Here is a 21,972-nt window from a genome sequence, read left to right on the forward strand (position 1 = left end):
GGCTTTGACCCTGGGATTCTGGGTCCACTGACCTCATGTGCCAAGTGAGCCTGGCCCAGCAGGGGTGGGCACTGCTCTGTCCCATTCTAAGCAGCCCTGGGCCCCTGAGAAATAAGAAAAGGCCAAGACTTGTTTTGCAGGTTGAGGTATTTGGGTTAGATGTGAGGGGGCGTTCCCAGCCGTGAAAGTTGTGGGGCTGCCGCAGGGCAAGTGTCACCCATGGAGTGTGTGTATGGGGGCTGACCCTGCTGGGCTGAGCTTTGGAAGCAGGGCTGCAAGGAGACTGCTCCACTGTGCACCTGCACATAGCCCCCATGCTTCTGTACCAGGAAGCTGGCACTGAAATTGGGCTCCAGCCCCTGGGCAAGGCTGCTGGGAAACCCATTTGCATTGGCAGCCTTGGGCTTGCCAGGAAGGCTGAGCGCTGTCTGGGGAGACTTACAGGGAGATGCCGAGGCAGGTAGCGACAGGTGCCTTCCCCTCTGCCCTTCCACAGCAGGCCCCCACTGTCTCTCTGGGCCTGACCCTGAGCATGGCGGAAGTGGGGGCAGGTAACTGCAGGTGGGCCAAGGTTCAAAGAGCCCAGTGGAGTTGAGTCTCCCAAGGACAGGACAAGAGCCCTGGAGGGCTGCAGGGCTAGGTGGGTGGGGGACATGTCTCTCCCAGCTCCCTCTGGGCCTACTTCCCCATACAGTGGACAGCCAGTGGGCAGTGCCGGGCAGGTCTGCCCCACCGCTTACATGAAGGCTGGAGCACAGAGCCAGGTCTCAGTCTAGCTGGGGTCCTGGGAGGAGTGGGAGCAGATCCCAGGGGCAGCCCCCTTCATCAGTGCACCTGGGCTGGGGACCAGGGGTGGGGCAGGCAGAGGCCAAGGGAGTGTCCAGACCTCCCTGAGTGGGGAATCCAGCAGGGTGGGGGTGAGGGTGGGGGTGGGGGTGGGGGTGGCAGGAATGAGGAAGAGGAGAGGTTGGGGTTCCCACACTCCAGGCTGGGGTGAGGGCAGGGTATCTGTGAGTGCTGAGACTGACAGGCAGTCCTTATGGCAGTGGGGAAACTGAGGCCAGCAGAGGGTGGAGGTCAGCACTACTTCCCACCAGGCCCCAGCACAGGTGGCCTGGGATCCTCACAGCCAGGGTGAGGGGAGGTATCAGAGGGGCACCTCTTTCCCTGGGGCGGGGCATGCGATTGACAGGTCAACTTGACCCCACACGTAACCCCATGGCCATAAGTGGCCTGAGTGAGAGTCGCGGGCCAGGTGGGGTGGGATCTAGGAAGACTTGATCTGGTTTGGTCCTGGCCAAGTTCTCCCCAGGGAGCTCCTGCCATCCCACCCCATGTTTGAGTCCCATGCCCCTCATGGAGGCCCCCTCCTGCAGCACCTGGCCCTGCCTGAGCCCCTTGGCTGCAGGCCGAGGGTCCTGGGCTGGGTTTCCAAGCCAGGCTACAGAGGAGGGAGGAGGTGCAGTCCTAGCTCTGCTGCTTTCCAGCCTAGAGACTGTAGGCTAGTTCCCCTACCTCTCTGTGCCTTCATTTTTCCAGCTGTGAAATGGGGGTGCTCTGTGTCTACCAGGCTGAGGAGGGGGAGGTAAGAGCCAGCTCCAAAGCCAGGCCCTTGTTGTTGACCCCATGTCCCCAGGGGCCTGGCCAGGCCATGATCTGCAAGAAAAAGCTGAGAAGACATTGGGTGCAGGGGAAGGGGAACTCTGAGGGTCAGTGAATCCCCAGGCAGTGAGGTCAGCGAGTGGGGAAGGCTGCCAGGAGGAAGCTGGGAACAGGCGCCAAGGCCAAGAGCCTCCTGCATGTTGCAGTGGGAAAGATGTAGGCCGAGACCCGGGGCCATCTTCCTGAGTGTTTCTAGGCCTGGAGACAGGAAGTCAGGGTTTTCCTGGCAGGAACCTCCATGCCTAGGTGGGTATATGTGCCCCTGTGTGTGTTCCTGTGAGCCCAGCAGGGCTGGGGGCTGGGGTCAGCTTCCCAAGACCAAGTTGGGCTGAGCAGGAAGCCAGATGGCAGCTCCTGTGAGTGTGCAGTCAGACCTGAGAGTGGCCAGGGACCGGGGGGACCCTGGGCTGCTTCAGACCCAGGGCTTTGGCCATTGGCCATTCTGCCCTGGGGGCTGGAGGCTGTGCTCAGGACCCTCACACTCTGCCTGCCCACCAGGTCCTATAAGGCCTTTCAAAGAGCCCAGAGTGTTTCCTTGGCCATCCTGTTTTCCAGGCCAAGCATGGGGGGAGGGCACTGGCTCTCAGGGCTGCTTCCGGACTTGTTGACCAGGTTGTCTGGCTGATAAGGAAGCATGTGTGTGTTCACATGTATGTGTGTTCCCGGAATGAGCCAGCCCCTGTCAACGCACAGGGGTGGAGGGGCCTTGCCCAGCGTCTGTGTTCCTCTCGTGGAGCAGGACATCCTCTTTGCCCCTAGAGCTCAGGTCCTGGGTCCCACCAGCTGATCCCAGGTACCATCTCTGCCTGGCCACCCTCTTCCCCGCTGCGTGGCTCCCTGCAGAGCCCCTCACCACTGCCTGGGAGGGGCGAGGAGGCTGCAGGCTCCAAGGGCCACCCTCCATCCCCACTCTCACTTTTTCCTTTGCTACCACAAATTCCCTTTGGGAACTCCAGCAGGCCAGAGGGCCCCCTCCCTGGGGTCAGTGTCCGTCCACCATCCATCCTCAGGCCCAGGGCGAGGGGCCAGGACTGGGCTACCCCCAGTGACACTGTGCTTCCCCAGCCAGTCAGTGTGGAGTGCTGGGCATTGTAGTCAGATGGGCTGTTGCTGAAGGCCAACTCCTCCCAGGCTGGGGGCATCAGGCCCCACCTTAGGGGGCATGAGCTGGGAGCCAGGAACCTCCATGGGCGAGTGCCACCAGGGTCTCAGCCTGGCCTCCCTGGGCCCCTGCTCTAGTGAAATGGTCGGAGGCACTGGATGAGTCACACCCACTCCTGGGTCCACTCCCCTCCCCTGGGAGCCTGGGGCCTAGACTAGTCATTGCAAAGACCTTCCTCCTTCCAGGCATTCCCACACTCTGCCTGGACGTACGCTCATCCACCTGTTAGCAGCTTTTAAAATTTATTTGTTAGATGTTTTCATTTTTAACTCTAATAATGTTTTGGATAGAGATACGTTCACATAGTTCAAAATTAAAGAGGCACAAAAGTCTATAAGGTGAAAGGCTCCTTATTCCCATCTCCCTCATGTCCTTCCCCAGAAGCAACCAGGGCTCCTTGTAGGACGCTGGAGTTTGTAGCGATGCTTACCAAGGAACACACATGAAGAGTGAAATTGCAGGTGTTGGTGGAGCACCTACTTTGCTGAAGGTGGCTGGGCTGGGGGACAAGGCAGTTCTGGAGCCCTGTAAAGGCAGATGATGGAGAACCCAAGGCTCTTAGATTGACAGAATCCCCAAAAAGTGGAATCTTCGGATCTTGGGAAAGAGGAATGTCATGAAAAGTCCTGCCATTTCTGGGGCACCCACCATGTGCCGGGCCATGCTCGGTGATTTATGGCTTTTCTCCTTCGTGGGGATTCAGTGCAGGGGTTAAGAATTAGCCTCTGGATTCAGATACCTCTAGGCTGGGATCCCAGCTCTGCGCCTTCCTAGCTGTGTGACTTTGGGCAACTTACTCCAACTCTCTGGGCTCTATCTCCTGGTGTAATATTGGGAGCATTACATGAGAAAGTGCAAATGTGCTGGATGAGGACCTGGTTTGTGGTATGCACTCCCCTACGTGTAGCGGTTATTGCTGTTTATAGGCACAGTCTCATTTAAGCCTTCCCTGGAAACCCTGAGCATGCGTCAGCTTCATTTCCAGGAGGGAAAACTGAACCTTCATGGGTGAAGCAGCCTGTCTAGAAACACAGACATAAGTGATAGAGTTCCACAGGGGCCGGGTGATCCCCACGCCCGAGCCCCCACCATTACGCTGCATTGTCCAGAGACCAGAGCTCCCGGTGTCCCCAGCAGTCCGTTTCTAGGAAGCAGAATCGGCAGACCTGTAGTGGTTTGGGGCAGCCTCCCTCCCCTCCCTGCCCTGGCCCAGGCTTACTCAGTTCTGGGATTACCACACAGCTCCTGCCACGTGACCTGCCTCTGTCATTGGGCGGGATCCAGTGGAGAGCGAGGCTCCGTGGCTGTTTTTCTGGAAATCATGCCGGCTAGGAGAAGCGCCTTCTGTGCTGCCCTTTCCCAGGGCAGCCCCAGGCCTGAAGGGGCGGGAGCTGAACTTGGCCATCTTGCATCACCACCAAAAGGCATTGTGAAAGGCCAGGCCATTTTAGGAGAGAGGCTGGGCCACCAGGGCCAGCAGGGGAATTCTGTGATGCCTAGAAGGGTGGCTTCTGCAGGAAGCCCTCCTGTACTACGCTTCTTGGAAGGCTGCTGGAATTGGGGTCCTGCTGCTTCGTGGGCCCTGCTTTCTCCCAAGTGGCCCCATCTCTAGCACGGGAAGTAGGCTAGGTTCGTTGAGCACCTGTGGAAGCCGTTTCCCCTCAAGCCTCAGTTTCCCCATCTGTCAACACAAAAAGGAGTGTGTGGCCTGGCTTCCTCCCCGGAGGAAGGTGAGGGGCTGTTAACAAGTAAACAGCTTCATGTGGGGGTAGGAATGGGCCCCTGCCTATTGGTGTATCCTGGTCTGGTGAGGGCCCTTGTGGGAGGCGATGCCCTGTGAAGGTGGTTCCTGGTCAGCTGTCTTGGCCATCCCGTGGTCCCCGGGGAGGTCAGCTGACTCTGGCCAACGTCTGCTGCAGCTGCAAATGACCCTGAGCAAGTGACTTCCCCTCTCAGGGAAGGCTGGGTGGCTACGGGGACCCTGGCCTCAAGGCCTCAACCTTTGTATCCACTTACGTCTCTGAGACTCAGTTTCCTCATCTGTCAACAGGGGATACAACAGCTCTATCCAGTGCAGTTAGGGAGTGCGGCATCCCAGGGAAACAGGAGGCCTTAGGAAGGGTCGGAGGTCAGGTGATGGCCTGAGACGTGAGGGAGAAGCAGAATGGGAGAATGCGGTTGGCGCACTGGGAAGTGCAAGTCATCTTGCAGAGGGAAGTGGGCTGGGGTTGCTGGGGGACATCCTGGAATGCCTTGGTTTCCCAGGTCTAAGGAGCCCACCCCACAGTCAGCACTGCTCTTGTGACCAAGGCCACTGGCCAAGCCTTCTGGCCAAGTCCCCCTGGTGTAGCCAGGCCTGGTGACCGCAGTCCCTTCGTTCCTGTGCGATCTTGCACCTGGCCTTTGCGCATGTTGGCCCCTGCGCCTGAATGCACTCCTTCCACTTTCCACTTCCCCCTCTTCCAGGGAGCTTGTGTCAGCAAGGCTCTCAGGCAGCCCCAAGGTGGAATAGAGGGAGGAACGTTAGTCATGCACTGCCCTGTATTATTCTCTGGCCCCACCCACTGGGCTGCCAGAACTGGAGGCGCCCCTCCTGCTGCCCCACAGGGTGAGGGTGAAGACTAAAAATTAATTGACAGAACAAGGTCATGACAGACAGTGGGAAATCACTGGGGGAGAAGCAATATAGCATGGTGCTCAGTGAAAGGGCTCCCAGAAACACCACTGACTGGCACCTGACTGGACCTATCTGTGCCTCAGTTTCCTCATTTGTGAAAAGGGAATAATTGAGGAGTACTCATTTCATAAGATTGTCTGATGCGATCAGTTCACGCTTGCAGAGCACCTGGAGCCTGGCACTTGTGGAGGTCAACAAAAGTCAGCTGTCTGCCCAAAAGAACTGAAAGCAGGGTGTGGAAGAGATCTTTGTACGCCCATGTTCATAGCAGTGTTATTCACAGTGGCCAAAAGGTGGCGGCAACCCGTGTCCCTCAACAGATAAATGGATAAACAATCAAATATTACTCAATCTTAAAAAGGAAGGAAAATCTGACACATGTTACAACTTAGACAAACCTTGGCAACATTATGCTGAGTGAAATAATCCAGTCACAAAAGACAAATACTGTTCTGATTCCACTTCCAAGAGCTCTTCAGAGTAGTCCGTTTTATAGAGACAGAAAGCAGAATGGTGGTCCAGGGGCTTCGGGGGGTGGGGGGGGGGGAAGCGCAGTTAGTGTTGAATGGGGACAGTTTCTGTTTTGTAAGGTAAAGAGTTCTCTGGATGGATGGTGGTGATGGTTGCATAACAGTGTAAATGTACTTAATGCCATTGAGTGTATGCTTAACATGGTCAAAATGCTAAATTTTATGTTATGTATATTTTACCACAATTTTTAAAAAAATCAGCTGTCGTTTCTGGGCAGAGGGAAGGGAGGCAGAGTCACATGTGTCGTGTTCTCCAAGGCCCTGTGTTGTGTGCAGGTAGCTGACCATGGCTCCTGGCCAGGTGCTGGCATGTTTGACTTCTGGGTTGACCTGGAGCGTCTACTGTCAGTCTGCTCCCGCCTGCTGCCCTCCCGCCAGGTGGAGCCAGGCTGCTGACCCAAGCCTGGCCCCTGGGAGGTGGGGAATGGGCAGCAGCTGGCCAGGAACACTCCCAACCAGCAGTTGAGGCTCATTTCCTGCTGACAGTGGAATTCTTGGCTGGCCTGTGACTCCCTCTGGAAGTGTCTGGCTCTTGGGGACGGTTTCCTCATCTGTCAAGAGGGAGTAAGAACAGCTCCTGCCCTGTCGGCCCCACTGACTGTCATCACTTGGCCCTCTCTGCAGCCCCATTTCCAGAGGATTTCCCTTGTGTTGGGGGCTTCAGGTACGTGAGTCTCTTGACCTCATGCCTGAACTCAGGGGAAGGGGAAGTGACTGGTGCAACCACAAGGGGAAGGCAGCTCTTCCCAACCCTAGGCTGCTGCTCAGGGTGAGGCTGTGCAGAGGACGCTCCGGCCAGCGGGTAGCTGGGGACGAGGTTGGCGGCTCAGCACCTGCCCTGTCATTCCTGGCCCTGCTGATCAGGGTCCCGGGCTCTGAGGGGATGGTGGGGTCTGCAGGCCTAACAACCTCGCCCTCCTCCCCCAGCCCCGGAGAGCTGCAGATTCTCCAGCGATTTCCCAATCTGTTTGGGGTTAGGAGAGGAGGCCTGGCAGGAAAGTAGGGGGATTGCACAATGAGGCACAGAAGGCAGCCATGGAGGCAGCAAGCCAGGCCCCCTGGGTTCTTCTCATCGCCTCTGGCTGGGTGAACCCAGGGCGCCTGGCCTTTACTCTCCCCATCTGTGCATGGAATGACCCTCCCAACCCAGGGGTGCTGTGGCTCTGCTGGCTCTTCTGAAAAATGTCGCCCCCCGGGCCTCAGGAAGAGAAGAGGTGGAGTCCATCTTACTGCCACCTCCTGAATCCCTCCTCCCCCTCCCTGCAAGCCCCCCAGGGACAGGATCCATGTCCAAGCCCCAACCTGGCACTTGGCCACCACTCCCACAGAGGAAGAGGAAGTTCTCAGTCCTCAGGGGCACCCCCAGCTCCCCCCACCCCACCCACTTGGCCATCCCTCCCAGGCCTCAGAGATCTGTGCCCAGGCCCATGGAGGGGAGAACCAGTGGGGAGGGGGAGACCGCTGGGTGAATTTGTGTGCCAACAAAAGAGAGGGAGGAGCAGAGGCTCTAGCAAGGAGCGAAAGGGAAGCTGGTGCCCAGTTGGGAAATTCCTGAGTGACATGGTCCTTTCCAGAGGGCAGAAATTTATAGAATGTGAAATAGGGAAGGGGGTGAGTCCCTGATGGGCGTCATCCCATGACCGACCCAAAGAAACAGGGCATAGATGGAGAAACTGAGGCCCAGAAAGGGGTGTGACCTGCTGAAGACCATGCTGAATGAGGACAGAGCTGGGCCAAGTGATCTGGCATTGTGATGAGTGATGAGCCATTGGGGTCTCAGCCTTGTGCCATCCTGGCCAAGCCCCGGTCCCAGAAAGGGAAAGTGCTTCAGTGGAAATCTTACAGGCCTGGGTGTGGTTTACAACTCTGCTATTTACTGCCTGTGTGACCTGGGGCAAGTCACTTCACCTTTCTGAGCCATTTTCCCATTTCAAGCAAGGCTTGATAATAAGAGTGTATGCAAGGCACCCAGCACGGGTGCTTTGTGAATAACTGACCATCCCTGCAGCCCCCTTTCTCTTAGGGCGCCTCCTCCAGGAAGGCCCTCTGCTCGTGCCTCTGTGTGGCCATAGAGATACTCAGGGTGGGAACACTCTCCTCAGAGGGGCGATCCTCAGGGTGGCTAAGCGAGTTAGGGTGGGACCGTCCCTATCGCCCGGAACTGGAGTGAGTGCTGGCTCTGTGACGCGGGTAAGTGGTCCTGATCGCGGGGGGCCCCTTCCAGGCAGCCAATCAGAAGCCGTCGTCGGACAATGGGTCAGCGCCAGACTGATGCCTGTTGGCCCTGGATGCTGCTCCCCGCGCCCCATGCACCCCGGCAACGCTCCGCTAGCCCTGCCTCCGCGCCCCCACCACCCCGCCCCGGCTGGTGGGAGGTAGTGACCCCTGCCTGCTGGACAGGCCCAGCACCGCCGCGGGGGCCGCGCGCGACACCGGACCCAGGCAGCCCCCGCCACACTCTGCCTTGGCCTCCGCCCGCGGGTTTTCCGCGGCTGTGGTGGGCGGGGCGGGCCGGACGGGGCGGAGTCCGGACTATTTCAGGCAGCGCCCGGCTGTGCCGTGAGAGGGACAGCGGGCCCCGACACAGTGAGTGACCTCCGTCCGCCGTGCGTCCGTCCTCTCTGCTCCGCGCGCCCCCAACCCGCCGCGACCCCGAGGCCCCCGCCGGATCCCCCCGCTGGAGCGGCCGGCGCGGCGGAAGGGACCACAGGGTTGGGGACCCAGGCCTCCAGCAGCCCCACTTCTAGAGAAACTGAGGCCCCTGCGGTGAGCTGCTGTGCGTCGGGGCGCAGACGGCCCGGGTTTGGCGCTCCCAGCTTAGGACTCTGTCTTGCAAAAGGCAGGGAGGGAGGGGCTGTGGGGAAAGGCACAGGGGTCTCCCTTTCTTTCGCAGTAGGAATGGGGGGCGGCTGACCGGGTGACATAGGCCAAGTCACTCCGCCTGCCTGTACCTGGGTGTCCTCCCCTGGGGGATGGGTACCTATCTGGCCCAGCACAGGAGGAGCCAGGCACAGAGGCTGTGGGAGGCTTTGTGGACCTCAACCCTGACTGGGAAGGAGGGTGAGGGGTGTGTGTGCCTGGGGAGCAGCTGGGAGGACTGGAGGGGGTGCCACTGTTGGACCCCAGGCTGTGGCCACACAGTATGACTCTGAGCAGGCCCCTTCCTGTCTCAGTGTGCCCAGCCAAGAGCCCTGGCTTAAAGGGATGCCTCTCCTGTCCTCTGCTGCACCTGGGCACTGAGGTGGGCCTGACAGACACAGGGACACAGGACTTACACCCTGACTGGGGCCCGGATAGGTGCTGGCACTCGGCTGTGTGATTTTGCCACATCCTCTCAGCAGCACTGGGAGGTGGAGGTCCTCCTCCCCATTTCACAGATGGAGAAACTGAGGCCTATGAAGGAAGGGGTATCCAGTCCACACACTAGTGAGTGGCCCAGCTGAGCCCACAGCCATTTCGTTTCTCTTTCCACTGCACCAGCTGCCTCTGACAGTCAAGGCCTGGGACAGGGCCAAGGGGCTGCTGCAGGACCTCAAAGGGTGGGGAGCATTTGGTGCCACAGAGGCCAGGAGGCAGCAATGCCATGTGGGGACCTGCAGGAGCCGGGTCTGGAGGTCAGATAGAGCCTAGCATGTGTGGGGACCGGGGAGGTAGGGCGCAGTGCGGGCAGAGGGGAGGCTGGTGGGCAGCACTGCTGATCAGGGTGGCCCTTTCCTTCACCCCACCAAGAGAACAGAGGTGGGGCCTGGGCGCAAAAGGTGGGGCTGAATAGCCTCAGCCAACTGGCCACACCAGCTCCTCGGGGTGTGTGACATGAAAATGGGATGGACTGGGAGGGGAAGCTGGGGCAGTGGGTAGGTGGGCAGAAGTGCCCAGATCTTGGCTTTGGGGCTCCCTAGAGCACCCCCTGGTTGGTCCTGGAGTGGAACTTCCAGCCCAAATGGCACAGGGGAGGCAACTGAGGCCCAGCAGTGTAGGACTCTGCCTAGGGCACCTGGTGAAGCCAGTGGGAGTGAGGAGCTACCCAGGTTTCCTGGCCCCCAAGTGGCTCTGGCCAAGCTTGGGATGAGCCCTTGGAAGCATGGGACAAGGCAGCTGGGCTGGTGGGGAGGCAGTAGGGGCTATGAGAGTGCAACAGGGCTAATCTGAGCCTCCATACCTGCTATGTGCTTGGGGCAAGCACCCCCCACTCCCCTGCCTCAATTTCTCCTTCTGAATGCTGGATCATCCCATCTGCCTTGCAGGACTGTGGCAGGGGGGAGTCAAAGTCACCGTGTTGCATGAGGCATGAGTTGGTGCATTTCTGTCGGTGGAGTATGGCCAGAGCTCTGGTGGTCATATGGAGGAGAACAGATCAAGCATGCTCAGTGCTGTCACCATGGCCAGCCATGTGCTTGGGCCTGGAGCTGGGAGCTGGGGCCTGCCTGCTGCGACAACTGACCCTTTCATTCCTTCCTCCCCTCCAACCTACAGGCTGAGCAGGGTGATGCTGAAGATGATGACCTTCTTCCAAGGCCTTCCAGGCCAGCAGCCTGTGCCAGGGACCCTTGACTTTCCCAGAAGGCCCCAGAAGTTGTCCTCCACGTCAGAGGCCGAGTCAGAGGCCTCCATGTCAGAAGCCTCCTCTGAGGACCTGGTGCCACCCTTGGAGGCTGAGGTAACCCCCGATAGGGGCAAGGAAGAGGCTGTGAAGAAGAAGAAGAAGAAGCCAAAAGGACTAGCCAACATGTTCAGCGTCTTCACCAAAGGGAGGAAGAAGAAGGGGCAGCCCAGCTCAGCAGAGCCAGAGGGCCCCCCCGAGTCTGCGCCCGGGCTGGGTGGCCAGCCGCCAGGCCAGCTGCCCACAGGTAGGCTGGGGCCCCAGGTTGGGTTGGGTTCTCGGGTCAGAGCTGGCCAGGGCCTGGGCAGGGCTGGGCTCATCGGAGTGGATGGCCCACGCACCTAGGACACGGAGAGGGCAGGAAAGATGGGCCTGGAGGTGTCTCCACTCCGGCTTTCACCTGCCCCCTGGGATCTTGGGGGCTGGGAGTAGGCCGACCGGGCTTCAGTTCTGTATGGGACACCGACACCCCTGTTTCAGTGAATCACTCCACCTTTGGGGTCTCAGCCTGCTCCCATGTGGGTGCCGTGGGAGGTGACATTCCCCGCCGCCTTGCTGTGGGTCCCCGGGCCCAGTGCTAATGCGGGGTTCTGGTTCTGGCCGCAGTGGAGGAGCTCAAGGCGGACCTGGAGCGCGGGCGGCTGGAGGCGGCGCGGCCGCTGCTGGCGCTGGAGCGGGAGCTGCAGGCGGCGGCGGCGGCGGGAGGCGCCAGCCAGGAGGAGCTGGTGCGGCGCCAGAGCAAGGTGGAGGCGCTGTACGCGCTGCTGCGCGACCAGGTGCTCGGCCTGCTGCGACGGCCGCTGGAGACGGCGCCCGAGCGGCTGCGCCAGGCGCTGGCCGTGCTGGCCGAGCAGGAGCGCGAGGACCGCCAGGCGGCGGCGGCGGCCGCAGGGTCTGGGCCCTCAGTGCTGGCCGCCACGCGCCCGCGGGGCTGGCTGCAGCTGTGGCGGCGCGACGTGGCGCAGGCGGCCGAGGAACGCCTGGGCCGGCAGCCGGCCGAGGGCTCCGAGGGCCGCTCGGAGGCCGAGCGCATCTTCCTGCACATGGGCCGCACCATGAAGGAGGACCTGGAGGCCGTGGTGGAGCGGCTGAAGCCGCTGTTCCCCGCCGAGTTCGGCGTCGTGGCGGCCTACGCCGAGAGCTACCACGAGCACTTCGCGGCCCAGCTGGCGGCCATGGCGCAGTTCGAGCTGTGCGAGCGCGACACCTACATGCTCCTGGTCTGGGTGCAGAACCTCTACCCCAAGTGAGCCTGCGGCGCCGGGGCTCCAGGGTGCTGGGCTGGGGCCTCCTCCGGAGGGAGGGGCCTGGTCTGCGCGGGGCGGGAGTGTCACGATGTTCAGGGAGCAGGTTTTTAGAGAGGTCACTGGGGGCAGTCTCCGGGTGGGAGAAGGCCAGGAGGAGGCCTGGACTCAAAGGGGCAGGACCTGCACTGGGTCTGCTTTCACTCGGAATCCTTAATTTCCTAGGCCTCAGCCACATTCTGCAGTTGGTGAACTGAGGCACAGACAATGCCAGAGACTTCATCATTCATTCATGAGCTCCTAGTCTGGGGAGGGTGTGAGGCAGTGACAATCTAGAGCAGGGCTGCGGCAGAGGAGGCCAGGGTCTGAGAGAGCCCAGGGCAAGGTCAGTTGAGGAAGCCAGCCCAGAGGAGGAGGAGCAGGTATCAAATTCTGCCACTGACAGGAGCCAATGTCCTGCTCTGGGCAGCTTACGGTCTAATAGAAGTGAGGGAGTGAGGCACAGAAGGAGGCAGAGGGAGTCATCTTCCAGGCCTGAGGCTGAGCAGAGAGACGTCCTGGGAGCTGTGCAGAGCTTGTCAGTCTTTGGATTTATCCGGCAGGTTATGGGGGTGCTCCCAGGCAGGACAGTGAGCAGGGGTGGAATAGGGCCATGTAGCCTGTTAGAAAGATCCCCGTTGTGAAGGGTCTCCCAGTGAGCCCATGGCAGAGCTGGGTTCTGGCCACCAAGGCCTGGAGCTCCTCAGGTGGGAGGCTGGCTGTGCCAACAGAGGGTACCTGTACCAGCTGAGTACGGCCTCAGACAGCCCCCGGAATCTTGTTACCCAGACTCCATGGATCCCTGAGCATGCCTGTCATTTGCACAAGCTGGATGGGGAGACAGTTGTATTGCTGTGTGGAAATGCCCAGGGCATGGGAGGCCAGGGGTTCCTATAGGGGCTGCCCCCAGCCTGAAGTGTAAAGTCTGCAGCAAGCCTGGAGGTGTAGACAGTGTGAGCAGTGTCTGAAGGTCTCAGAAACCCATCTGAGTGACAGATGGGCTCAGCTGGTGCTGGTGGGTCAGCCTCCACTGGGGGGCTGGAGGAAGGACCCCATGGGGTCGGGGGTGAGGAGTCAGCAGGGCTAGGGAAATTGGCACAGGGCAGGGCTGCAGGAGAGACAAGCCAGCCCTGAGCCAGTTCCTTCTTCCTTGTCCTGACTCACCAGGAAATGCCAGGCACCAGCACCTCTGAGGTCAGCCTTCCTGTCCCAGTGACCTAGGGGGCTAGTCTGGGGCCCACTCGGGTCAGTGCAGCAGGAAACGGGGGCCAGCTGAGTACAGAGCCCTGAGGAGGGGGAGTCCAGGAAGGCATTGTCGAGGCCTGTCTAGCCAGAAATGCAGGGAGCAAAGGGACGCAGCTGTGTCCAGGCTGGGACAGGGCACAGAGGGCCATTCTGGAACTTCCAGGCAGACAAAAGCTCCAGAGAAAGTCCGGGCTGGGCAGTCCCCGGTGGCTTAGGGATCCCACAGAGGCACCACAAGAGTGAGTGGAGACGCCTCCATGGAGCAGTTCAGAGGGGAGAGGGGGCAGCCCTTCCTGCTCAGACTGGCACACCTTCTGGGGGCAGCAGCGCCAGCCTGGGGGGTTGTGTGGCACAGGGCTGGCAGAATCTAAGCCCGCAGAGCTGGAGGGCAGGGAGGAGATGGAGTGGAAAGGAGGCCGAGAGAAGGCGACTGGTCCCCTGGCTGCTCCCTTGAGGAGCTGGGTTTTATCTGTGTGAGAGGGGAGGCCTTAGAGCAGGGAGGAGATCAGATCTGAAAGGTGGTTCTGCCTGCTGGGCGGAGGAGGGGTTTTTGGGGACGAGGGCAGAAGCAGGGAGACTGGGGAGAACGCTCCTGCAAGGAGCCAGGTGAGAGAGGGTGGTGGCTGGGCATCGGGCTGGGGTGGCTTGAGGCTGATCAACTGCGGCGGCGGGGGCGGGGGGTGGGCAGTATTTTGGAGCAGAAGAAGATGAGGGGTGAGAGAGTAAGTAAGAGGAGACACGACGATCCCAAGGTGTTTGGCCTGAACCAGACTGAGCAGATGGAAGGCTGCTCATCGGAGGCGGAGAAGCAGGGATCTTCTCCGAGGGGAATGTGGGGAAGAGGGCGACATAGACTTCTGGGCCTGCCAGGGACCCAGGCTGAGGAGGTGGGCTCCTGCTTGAGTGATGGTGCTGCGTGGGCGCAGTTTTCCTCATGCCAGCCCCCTCTGCCCACAGTGACATCATCAACAGCCCCAAGCTGGCGCACGAGCTGCAAGCACTTGGGCTTGGGAGCCTCCTGCCCGCCGGGCAGATCCGGCAGCTGGAGGCCACGTTCCTGTCCAGCGAGGTGGTGAGTCTAGCACCAGGGCCGGGACAAGGGAGGGACGGGAAGGAAGCAGGGAGGAGACTCGGGGACAGACCGGACGTGGGCAGGGAGCCTGGCAGGGACTTCCATGTGCGCAGGGTGATGGGCTCCGTGCTACCCTGACCCGCCCCTCCTCACCCCAGGCCAGTGTGAAGGAGATGATGGCCCGCGCCCTGGACCTGGAGTCGCAGCGCTGGGCCCAGGATGTGGCCCCCCAGAGGTTGGACGGCCACTGCCACAGTGAGCTGGCCATTGACATCATCCAGGTAGCACACCCTGCCCCTCGTGTACATATACAGCTAGTGTGTGAGCAAACCGTGTAGGGCACAGAGCTCACACCAGTCCATCCTTGTGTGCACACACATGCCCGCCTCTCAGCACCCCCACCTTGTTCCAGTATACTCCCCGCTGCCCCTGCCCCAGCTCTAGTCCTGGTGGGCCCCTGCTCAGCTCCCCCTCCCCTCTCCAGATCATCTCCCAGGGCCAGGCCAAGGCCGAGAGCATCAACCTGGAGCTGGGCCTGCAGATAAAGCACATGCTGCTGGTGGAGCTAGCTGCGTTCCTGAAGAGGTGGGTGTGTGTGCTCGTGTGCACAGGAGGGGGTCCCTGCAGCCACCTCTCTCAGGGCCAGCACCCTTCCTTCGTGCCCCAGGTGGGGATCCAAGCTAGATCAGCACCCGCTCCCTGCCCCTACAGTGTCTGTCATTATGAGCAGGAGTCCTCTCCCCCCTGTACCACCCACCCGGGCACCAGGTGATCTGACCACCCACCTCAGGAAAGCTCCCAGCTGAGCAGCCTCCAGCTACAAAGACGATGCCCCATGAGGGATGAGACCCTGGCCTCCTGTCAGGTGACACCCCCAGTCTCCACCCCCACAATTCTCTTGGCTGCCACCCTCCTAACCTCTGAGGACTCCTCCCTCCACCCTCCACCCACTCCAGTCTTCCAGCTATAGAGGGGGCCTGGGAGAAGGAGTGGGGGCAGCGGAGCAGGGCTGGCACCCTCTTGAGAGCTTTGTAGGGGCCCTGGCCCACCAGCCTTGGCCCTTAGCGTGTGAAGCCAGTTACATGGTGCTAGGGCTAGCGGCCTGCCCTGGGCTTCAGGGAGCCCATAACCGGAAAAGTGCTTTGTAAGCCCCATCTGGTAGGCTGGAGGCTGCTACTGTCTCAGCGTTTGTGCTGGTCCTGATGTGCCCCTTCCCATTTCACCAGCTACCAGCATGCCTTTGGTGAATTTCTGGAGAGGTGCAAACAGCTGAGAAATTACAGGGCCAATGTCATTGCCAACATCAACAACTGCCTGTCCTTCCGGTGAGAGCTCTGGGAGGGGGTGCGGGAGTGGCAATCACTGGGCCGGCCAGCCCGCTGGAGAGAAAGGGGAGCTGAGGTGGAGGGGAGGGACAAGGGTGGGGTAGGGAGTGGGAGGTGCAGCTTAAGCAAAGATGGAAATTAAAATGAGCAAGGCCTGTGAGGAAATGAGCAGGGCCTGCAACCGCAGCAACAGCTGGGAGGTGGAGCATTCGTACAAAGGATTTGCTCCTTATAACAACCTCATGAAGTAGGTACAGTGATTATGGACATTAAGCAGATGAGCAAACTGGGGTGTGGAGAGGCTGGGCAACTTGCCCTGGGTTAGAAGAGGATGTGAGGTAGGCATGTGCTGGGGCAAGAAGGCTGGGCCCTGCCTCGGGAGCATGGATGGGATGACCTGGACTTGTTCCTGCAGGGAATGGGGAGCCATTGAGGGTTCTAGAGTGAAGAGATGGCTTAGGAAGATTTGCCTAGGGTTAACTGGCTCTGTGGGTATGGAGACTGAAGGCTGGGCAGGGCTGGTATGACCTCCCTGCCTCCCTCTGTGTCCTTCCAGGACATCCATGGAGCAGAAGTGGCAGACATCACAGGACCTCCCGAGCCACCTCCTGGGCCCACTGAGTGAACTCAAGAGTCACAGCTTTGACACCCTGCTCCAGAACCTGTTCGGGGACCTGAAGGTAGCTGGAGCCTCCTTCCCTGTGGAAAAGGCTGAACAGAGAGCTGGCGGGACAGTGGCTGGGAGGGTGCTCCAGCGGGGAGGAACAGCAGATGCAAAGACCTGGCACGTAGAAGGCATGGATGCGGCCAGCTGTCAGGAGGCTGGTGCTGTCCAGGTGACGGGGCCATGGAAGGCTCTTGACCTTGCCCCTACCACTTCAGCCTGGGGCTTGGCCTCAGAGAAGAAGCTTCAGTGCCCCTCCCCCACTTAGACTCAGCCCAGTTCCCCAAGTTTGCACACTTTTCCTCCACCTCTCCCAGAGCCTCCTGCCCAGGCCCGGTCCCTGTGCCTGACTCCCAGCTCTGAGCCTTTGGCAGCCACTGCCACATCCTCTGTGGGCCAAGAAATCCACCGAAACCCCCTGGTTCCTTTAGCAGAGGGTGAGGCAGGGGTCCCTGGAAAAAAAGAGGAGGGGTTCCTTGCCCACCCTCCATGGGAGCCCACCTTGTCCCCACTGCCCAGGGCAGGAGACTGTGGGTGGCCAGTGGTGGTGAAGGCCGGGCTGGGACCCTGAATGAGTTGGCACCAGTCCTCACAGGCCCAGCCAAGCACAAGGCCTTGTTTATGCAGGAATTTATTTATTTAAGAAGGGGAGGTAGAAAAGGCCTCAGGGCAGGCGGATGGCTGTCCTGGCTCTGGAGTCCAGCTGGTGGACCTTGGAGTGGGGCACACAGACTCTGCCTCCACTTGCTGTCTGTGAACAGGGACCTGAGTTCTGCCCGGTTCTCTGGGAGTCCTTGAGATCCCCTCGCCCCTGCACTGGGCCACATGTGGCAGTGTGCGTGTGTCTGCGTGTGCATGTCTGGGGCTGGCGGCCCTTCCCCTGCAGGGCGTGACCAGACATGCTGTCCCTCTCTTGTGGCAGCCACTGTTCAAGAAGTTCACGCAGACCCGCTGGGCGGCCCCCACACAGACCCTGGAGGAAATCCTCTCCACCGTGGGCAAAAGGCTGCCCGAGTTCTCAGAACTGCATGACTGTTTCCGGCAGGTGAGGAGGTGCTGGGCTGGCGGCTGGGCCTGGCGGTGGGGGACAGTCTGGACACACACCCACAGACACATGTACTCGTACACAGACACACACGTATGCACTCCTTTGCTCTGGCATCTGCCCCTCCCTGGACTCCTGGCTTTGAGGCTTCGAGGGCAGTGGTGGCTCCCTGTCAGCGGATGGCTCACATGCCCCTGCCTGCTCGCCTCCCCAGGAGCTCATGGAGGTCGTCCACCTGCACCTGGTGAAGGAGTACATCATCCGCCTCAGCAAGCGGCGCCTGGTCCTCAAGACGGCAGAGCAGCAGGAGGAACTGGCGGGGCACATCCTGGCCAATGCCCAGCTCATCCAGGTCTTCTGCACACAGAATGTAAGCCCCTGCCTGCCCCTCCCAAGCCCCACTGGGATGGGCTGCCCCTCCCACAAGTCCCCTCTGGGCCTCTTGAAACCTGCTCACTTCTGACCTGAACCTCTGTGGGCCCCTGGGTGCCCTTCTGGGAATGGGCAGCCTCCTTCCAACCAGGCCTGTGCCTGCAGGGCTCCCCGGCGGCCTGGCTGCATCACGCCCTGCCCACGCTCGCTGAGATCATCCGCCTGCAAGACCCCAGTGCCATCAAGATTGAGGTGGCCACTTATGCCACCTCTTACCCAGACTTCAGGTGAGCACAAGGGTACCACAGGACCTGGGCAGTCAGCATGGCCTTGCTGGACCCCACTGGAATCAGCCCCTCCAGGGCGGGTAAAGCTCAGATGGTGGCTATGACACTGCAGTCTCGGGAGCTAACCTTTGAAAGTGATGACTGACTGACTGTGCCAGGCACACGCTGCGGTCTTTACAGCACTTCAGCCATTTGATCCTCACTGTGACCCTGTGAGGCTGACCCTTTCCATCCCCATTTTACAGATGAGGGCTGGAGAGCTTAAGGACTGTGTCCAAGGTGACACAGCTAGTGAGTGGTAGTGCCAAGATGACAAAGCCAGGTAGTCTGGCTCCATCACCCACAGCCTTAGCCTTACGTGATACATGATACCGCCCCTCAGAGGGGAAATGGAGGCCAGAGATACCAAGGGTCTGCTAGAGGCTGTGGCAAGTCAGGCAAGCTGGGGTTTACCACTCAGCCTAAGGATCCTCGGGAGCTTGGATCTGGGCCCTGGGCCCTGCGGCCCCCGTTCCAGAGTGGAGGCCTAGCCCCTGGCTGCCTGAGGACCTGCTGAGCCAGGGACATTGTCTCTGGGCTGAGTCCTTGGACATGGTAGGGAAAGTCTGAACAGACCTTGAGTTGGAATGACCCAGTTTAGCCTAGTCCAGCTCCTTGCTAATCCACTCCACCCATCTACCCACCTATCCACGCACCTACACATTCACCCATTCATCCACCCACCCATACAAGCACCCATCTACCCACCCATCTAGCTATCCATCTGCTCACCCACCAATCCACCTATCCGTCTATCCATCTACCCATCCACTCATCTATCTATCTATCCACCCATCCCACCAACAATTATTGAGTGGTCTCCTGCTGGGTGCCAGGCTCTGTTCTAGGCACCAGGATGCAATGATGTACAAGAAAGACCAGGTCTCAGTCCTCCTCACATAGCTTAGAGCTTACTCAGGTTAGCAATAGTGAAGTAATGAGTCAAAGAAATATATTTGCAAGTTGTAAAGATTGTTTAACCAAGGTGGTGATGACAGGAGGTGCTGACTTTAGAGATGAGAAAGCCTCCTGGGGGGTGACATTTTAGCTGAGACCTAAATGGTGAGAAAGAACTGCTCATGTCAAGAGTGTGGGGAAGAGCATTCCAGGAGGAACAGCCAGTGCAAAGGCCTGAGGTGGGTAGGAGCTTGGTGTGCTCTAAAGACGGACAGATAGCCAGTACTGCTAGAGCATGGTGGGCAAAGGAGAGTGAGGGCCCCTCGTGGGCAGGGGGTTGGCTGCAGGGCCCTGTGGCTCCAGCCAGGAGTCTGGGGAGCTGGGAAGGGGGATGAGCAGGGAGTTGGTGACAGGGCTGGACTGATGGCATGCTCTCCTTGCCAGCAAAGGCCACCTGAGTGCCATCTTGGCCATCAAGGGGAACCTGTCAAACAGTGACGTCAAGAGCATCCGGAGCATCCTGGACATCGACATGGGGGTGCACCAGCCCTTCAAGTCCCTATTTTCACTTATAAAGGTTGGTTAGCTTTTCTCGCCACCTGACCTGCTTGTGAGTGCCCAGAGAGCATCGGACACCACCCCACTTGGGGCAACCACCCTGCATGGGAGCCGTTCAGACCAGCACTGGCTTCCCAGCCCCTCATGGGCTTCCTGCCTTCTGCTGCTTCTGCCCAGCCCTGGCCAAGGTGCAGGCCCCTGGGAAGCTGGAATTGGACAGGCCTCAGTTTGTTTACCTGTCCAGCGGGAGTGGAGCACCCACTGTGGGGAGCCATTGAGGCAACACCTGAGGAACTCTTTGTAAATGACCGTCAATCATGCGGGCACTAAAGGAGGGAGACAGGAGTGAGAGTGGCCAGAGGCCAGACATCCTGGGTCACCTCCTGTCCATGGGGCCCTTCCACAGTCTGCCTCTTAACTGTCCTCCTCATGGCTGGGTCTGAGCGCCTTCCCAGCTGCCCAGGGCCAGGGGCCAAGCCTCGCCCATCCTGCTTCCTTCGGCCCAGGCTGTGAAGAGCTGGCCTCCTCAGGTCTGCAATCAAGGCAGAACTGGAAGGGAAAGAAGGAAAAGATGAGCTCTTATCTGGGGTCTGGAAAGGGGCGTGTGGGGTCATGTGGTGAGCTGGCGGCAGAGCCAGCATCAGAGCCCCCTCCAGATTGCCCCCCAGCCCATGCAGCTCAGACCCTGACCCCTCTCTGCATTCCCCTCGGGCTTCCCCTGAGCATGGCCCAGGAGGCCCAAGGACCTTCCCAGGTTCAGCCTGCTCCCATGCAGGGACAGGCCCAGCCTCCTTGAGTCCTCCACCTGGAAGTCAGGCTGAGGTCTGGGCAGGCAAGCTTGACCTCTGACCCCTTGGTGTCTCTATTAGTTTCCTATCACTGCTGTAACAAATTTCCACAGACTTAGAAGCTTAAAACACGAACTTGTCTTTCAGTTCTGGAGGTCAGAAGTCTGACATGGGTCTAGTGGGCTAAAACCAAGGCGTCGGCAGGGCTGGTTCCTTCTGGAGGCTCCAGAGGAATTTCCTTACTTTTGCCAGTTTTTAGGGGCCGCTCATATTCTTGGCCCCTAGCCTCCTTCCATCTTCAAAGCCAGCAATGGCTGGTTGAATCTTTCTCCCATCGCAGACCTCGGCCCTCCCCTTCTGCCCCACTCTTCTACTTTTAAGGGCCCTTTTGCTTCCCTCTGGCCCACCCAGATCATCCAGGATCAGCTCCCTAGTTTAAGGTCAGCTGATTAGCAACCTTAATACCACCTGCAATCTTAACACCCCTGGGCCATGGAACCTAACATAGTCCCCTGCCCTGGAGGGTGCCTTGTTCAACCCCAGGAAAACATGGTTCACTTACCCTCCCAGGCCTCTGCCTACTGAGGCCCTCAGCATGAGAAGGGGCACTTCAGACCCAGGCGTGCCCCAGCCACAAGGTACCCAGATGGGGTCTCGAGCCAGCTGTCTTGGGTTTGTCCCCCTCTTTCAGGTACTGCGGCTGGGAACTGGCCCGTGTAAATGGTGCACAAAGGCTCTTGTACAGTTGTAAGAGTTAGTGTGTTTAATGTTAATATTATTTTTGATAGTACTGCTTTTGTATATGTGGACTCAGGAGAGGATCTGGGTTTTTATAGCTTGATATAAAGCTGATTTCCAAAGTGGCTGTGGAGTGGTTTATTTTGGGAGCGGGGATGGGGCATCAGTGGCTTTCTCAGCCTCTTGGAGTCTGGGCAGACCCTGTTCTCCCAGGCCCTGTGTCGAATCCCCAGGGAGTCCAGCCCCACAGCCCTCCTGCCCCCTTCTCACCTGCAAGCAGGAGCTTGGGAAGGGTCTGCCTGTGGGGCATGGCCAGTCCCTCCACCCTTCTGTGCCTCAGTTTGCTTACCTGTGAATAGGGGATCGTGAGCAGGTTGGCCTCTCCCACAGTCCTTTACTGAGGATGAGGAGGGTGGACTCCAGGTAATTATTTCAACTCCATGCATAGGGCCCAGTGGGAACTAACTTCTTATTCCTGGAATTTAAGCTACAACTGTGATGGGGGAGCCCACCATCTGTATTCAGAGATGGCCCCCTCGCCAGGGAAGGGCTCTGCTCTGCACCCCTATCCTGGCCCAGGATTTGGGGAAGGCCGGAGTCCCCGGGGAGGGAAAGGGAGTTCACTCCGCAGAGCTGCGGGAGGGCCAGAGAGCCGCTGTGGAGTCTGGGGTCCTGCAGGAAGGGCTGGACGTCAGCTCCCTGCAGAGGGGCCTGGAGAGGGGAGGGGAGGCCCTTTCTGGTGAGTTCCATCTGTGGGGCCTATGGGGATGGGCTGAAGCCCGCGGCACAGTGGGAGCAAGGAGGGAGGAGGATGGCAGCCCCGGGAGACCCTGGTCGGGGGCGCCCCCGCAGCTGGGTGCGGGGTCCTGGCGGGTTTGAGTCTCTTGGAGAACGACGGCCTGGTGGGTTTCCTGCTTGTTCCTCCGGCGGAGGACCGGGGTGGGGGTGAGGGGTCAGGGAAGGGGACACAGAGCGCCCCTCCCTCATGGTACCGCCTGGACCCGCTGGGAGGAGAAACGGGGATCCAG

The 21,972-nt window shown here is 59.7% G+C and overlaps 1 protein-coding gene across 4 annotated transcripts; it reads left to right on the plus strand.

The window, feature by feature from the left end:
- Nucleotides 1-6,591: 6,591 nt before the first annotated feature.
- On the plus strand, nt 6,592-21,069 carry TNFAIP2 (TNF alpha induced protein 2). Of its 4 annotated transcripts, none has more exons than XM_070593344.1 (12): nt 6,592-6,695; nt 10,505-10,878; nt 11,238-11,877; nt 14,117-14,231; nt 14,390-14,512; nt 14,716-14,816; nt 15,458-15,556; nt 16,113-16,236; nt 17,143-17,265; nt 17,480-17,635; nt 17,803-17,924; nt 19,305-21,069. In XM_070593344.1, exons 2-12 carry the CDS (start codon nt 10,518-10,520, stop codon nt 19,444-19,446), a joined length of 2,106 nt encoding a protein of 701 aa, XP_070449445.1. In that variant the 5' UTR covers nt 6,592-6,695; nt 10,505-10,517; the 3' UTR covers nt 19,447-21,069. The 4 variants fall into 4 exon arrangements, with proteins under 4 accessions (XP_070449445.1, XP_070449447.1, XP_070449446.1 ...); XM_070593346.1 differs by lacking the exon at nt 6,592-6,695 and adding an exon at nt 8,297-8,797; XM_070593345.1 differs by lacking the exon at nt 6,592-6,695 and adding an exon at nt 8,297-8,617.
- The last annotated feature ends 903 nt before the right edge of the window (nt 21,070-21,972 follow it).

The sequence above is a fragment of the Equus przewalskii genome, chromosome 25 (genome assembly GCF_037783145.1).
Source record: "Equus przewalskii isolate Varuska chromosome 25, EquPr2, whole genome shotgun sequence".
Classification (NCBI taxonomy): domain Eukaryota; kingdom Metazoa; phylum Chordata; class Mammalia; order Perissodactyla; family Equidae; genus Equus; species Equus przewalskii.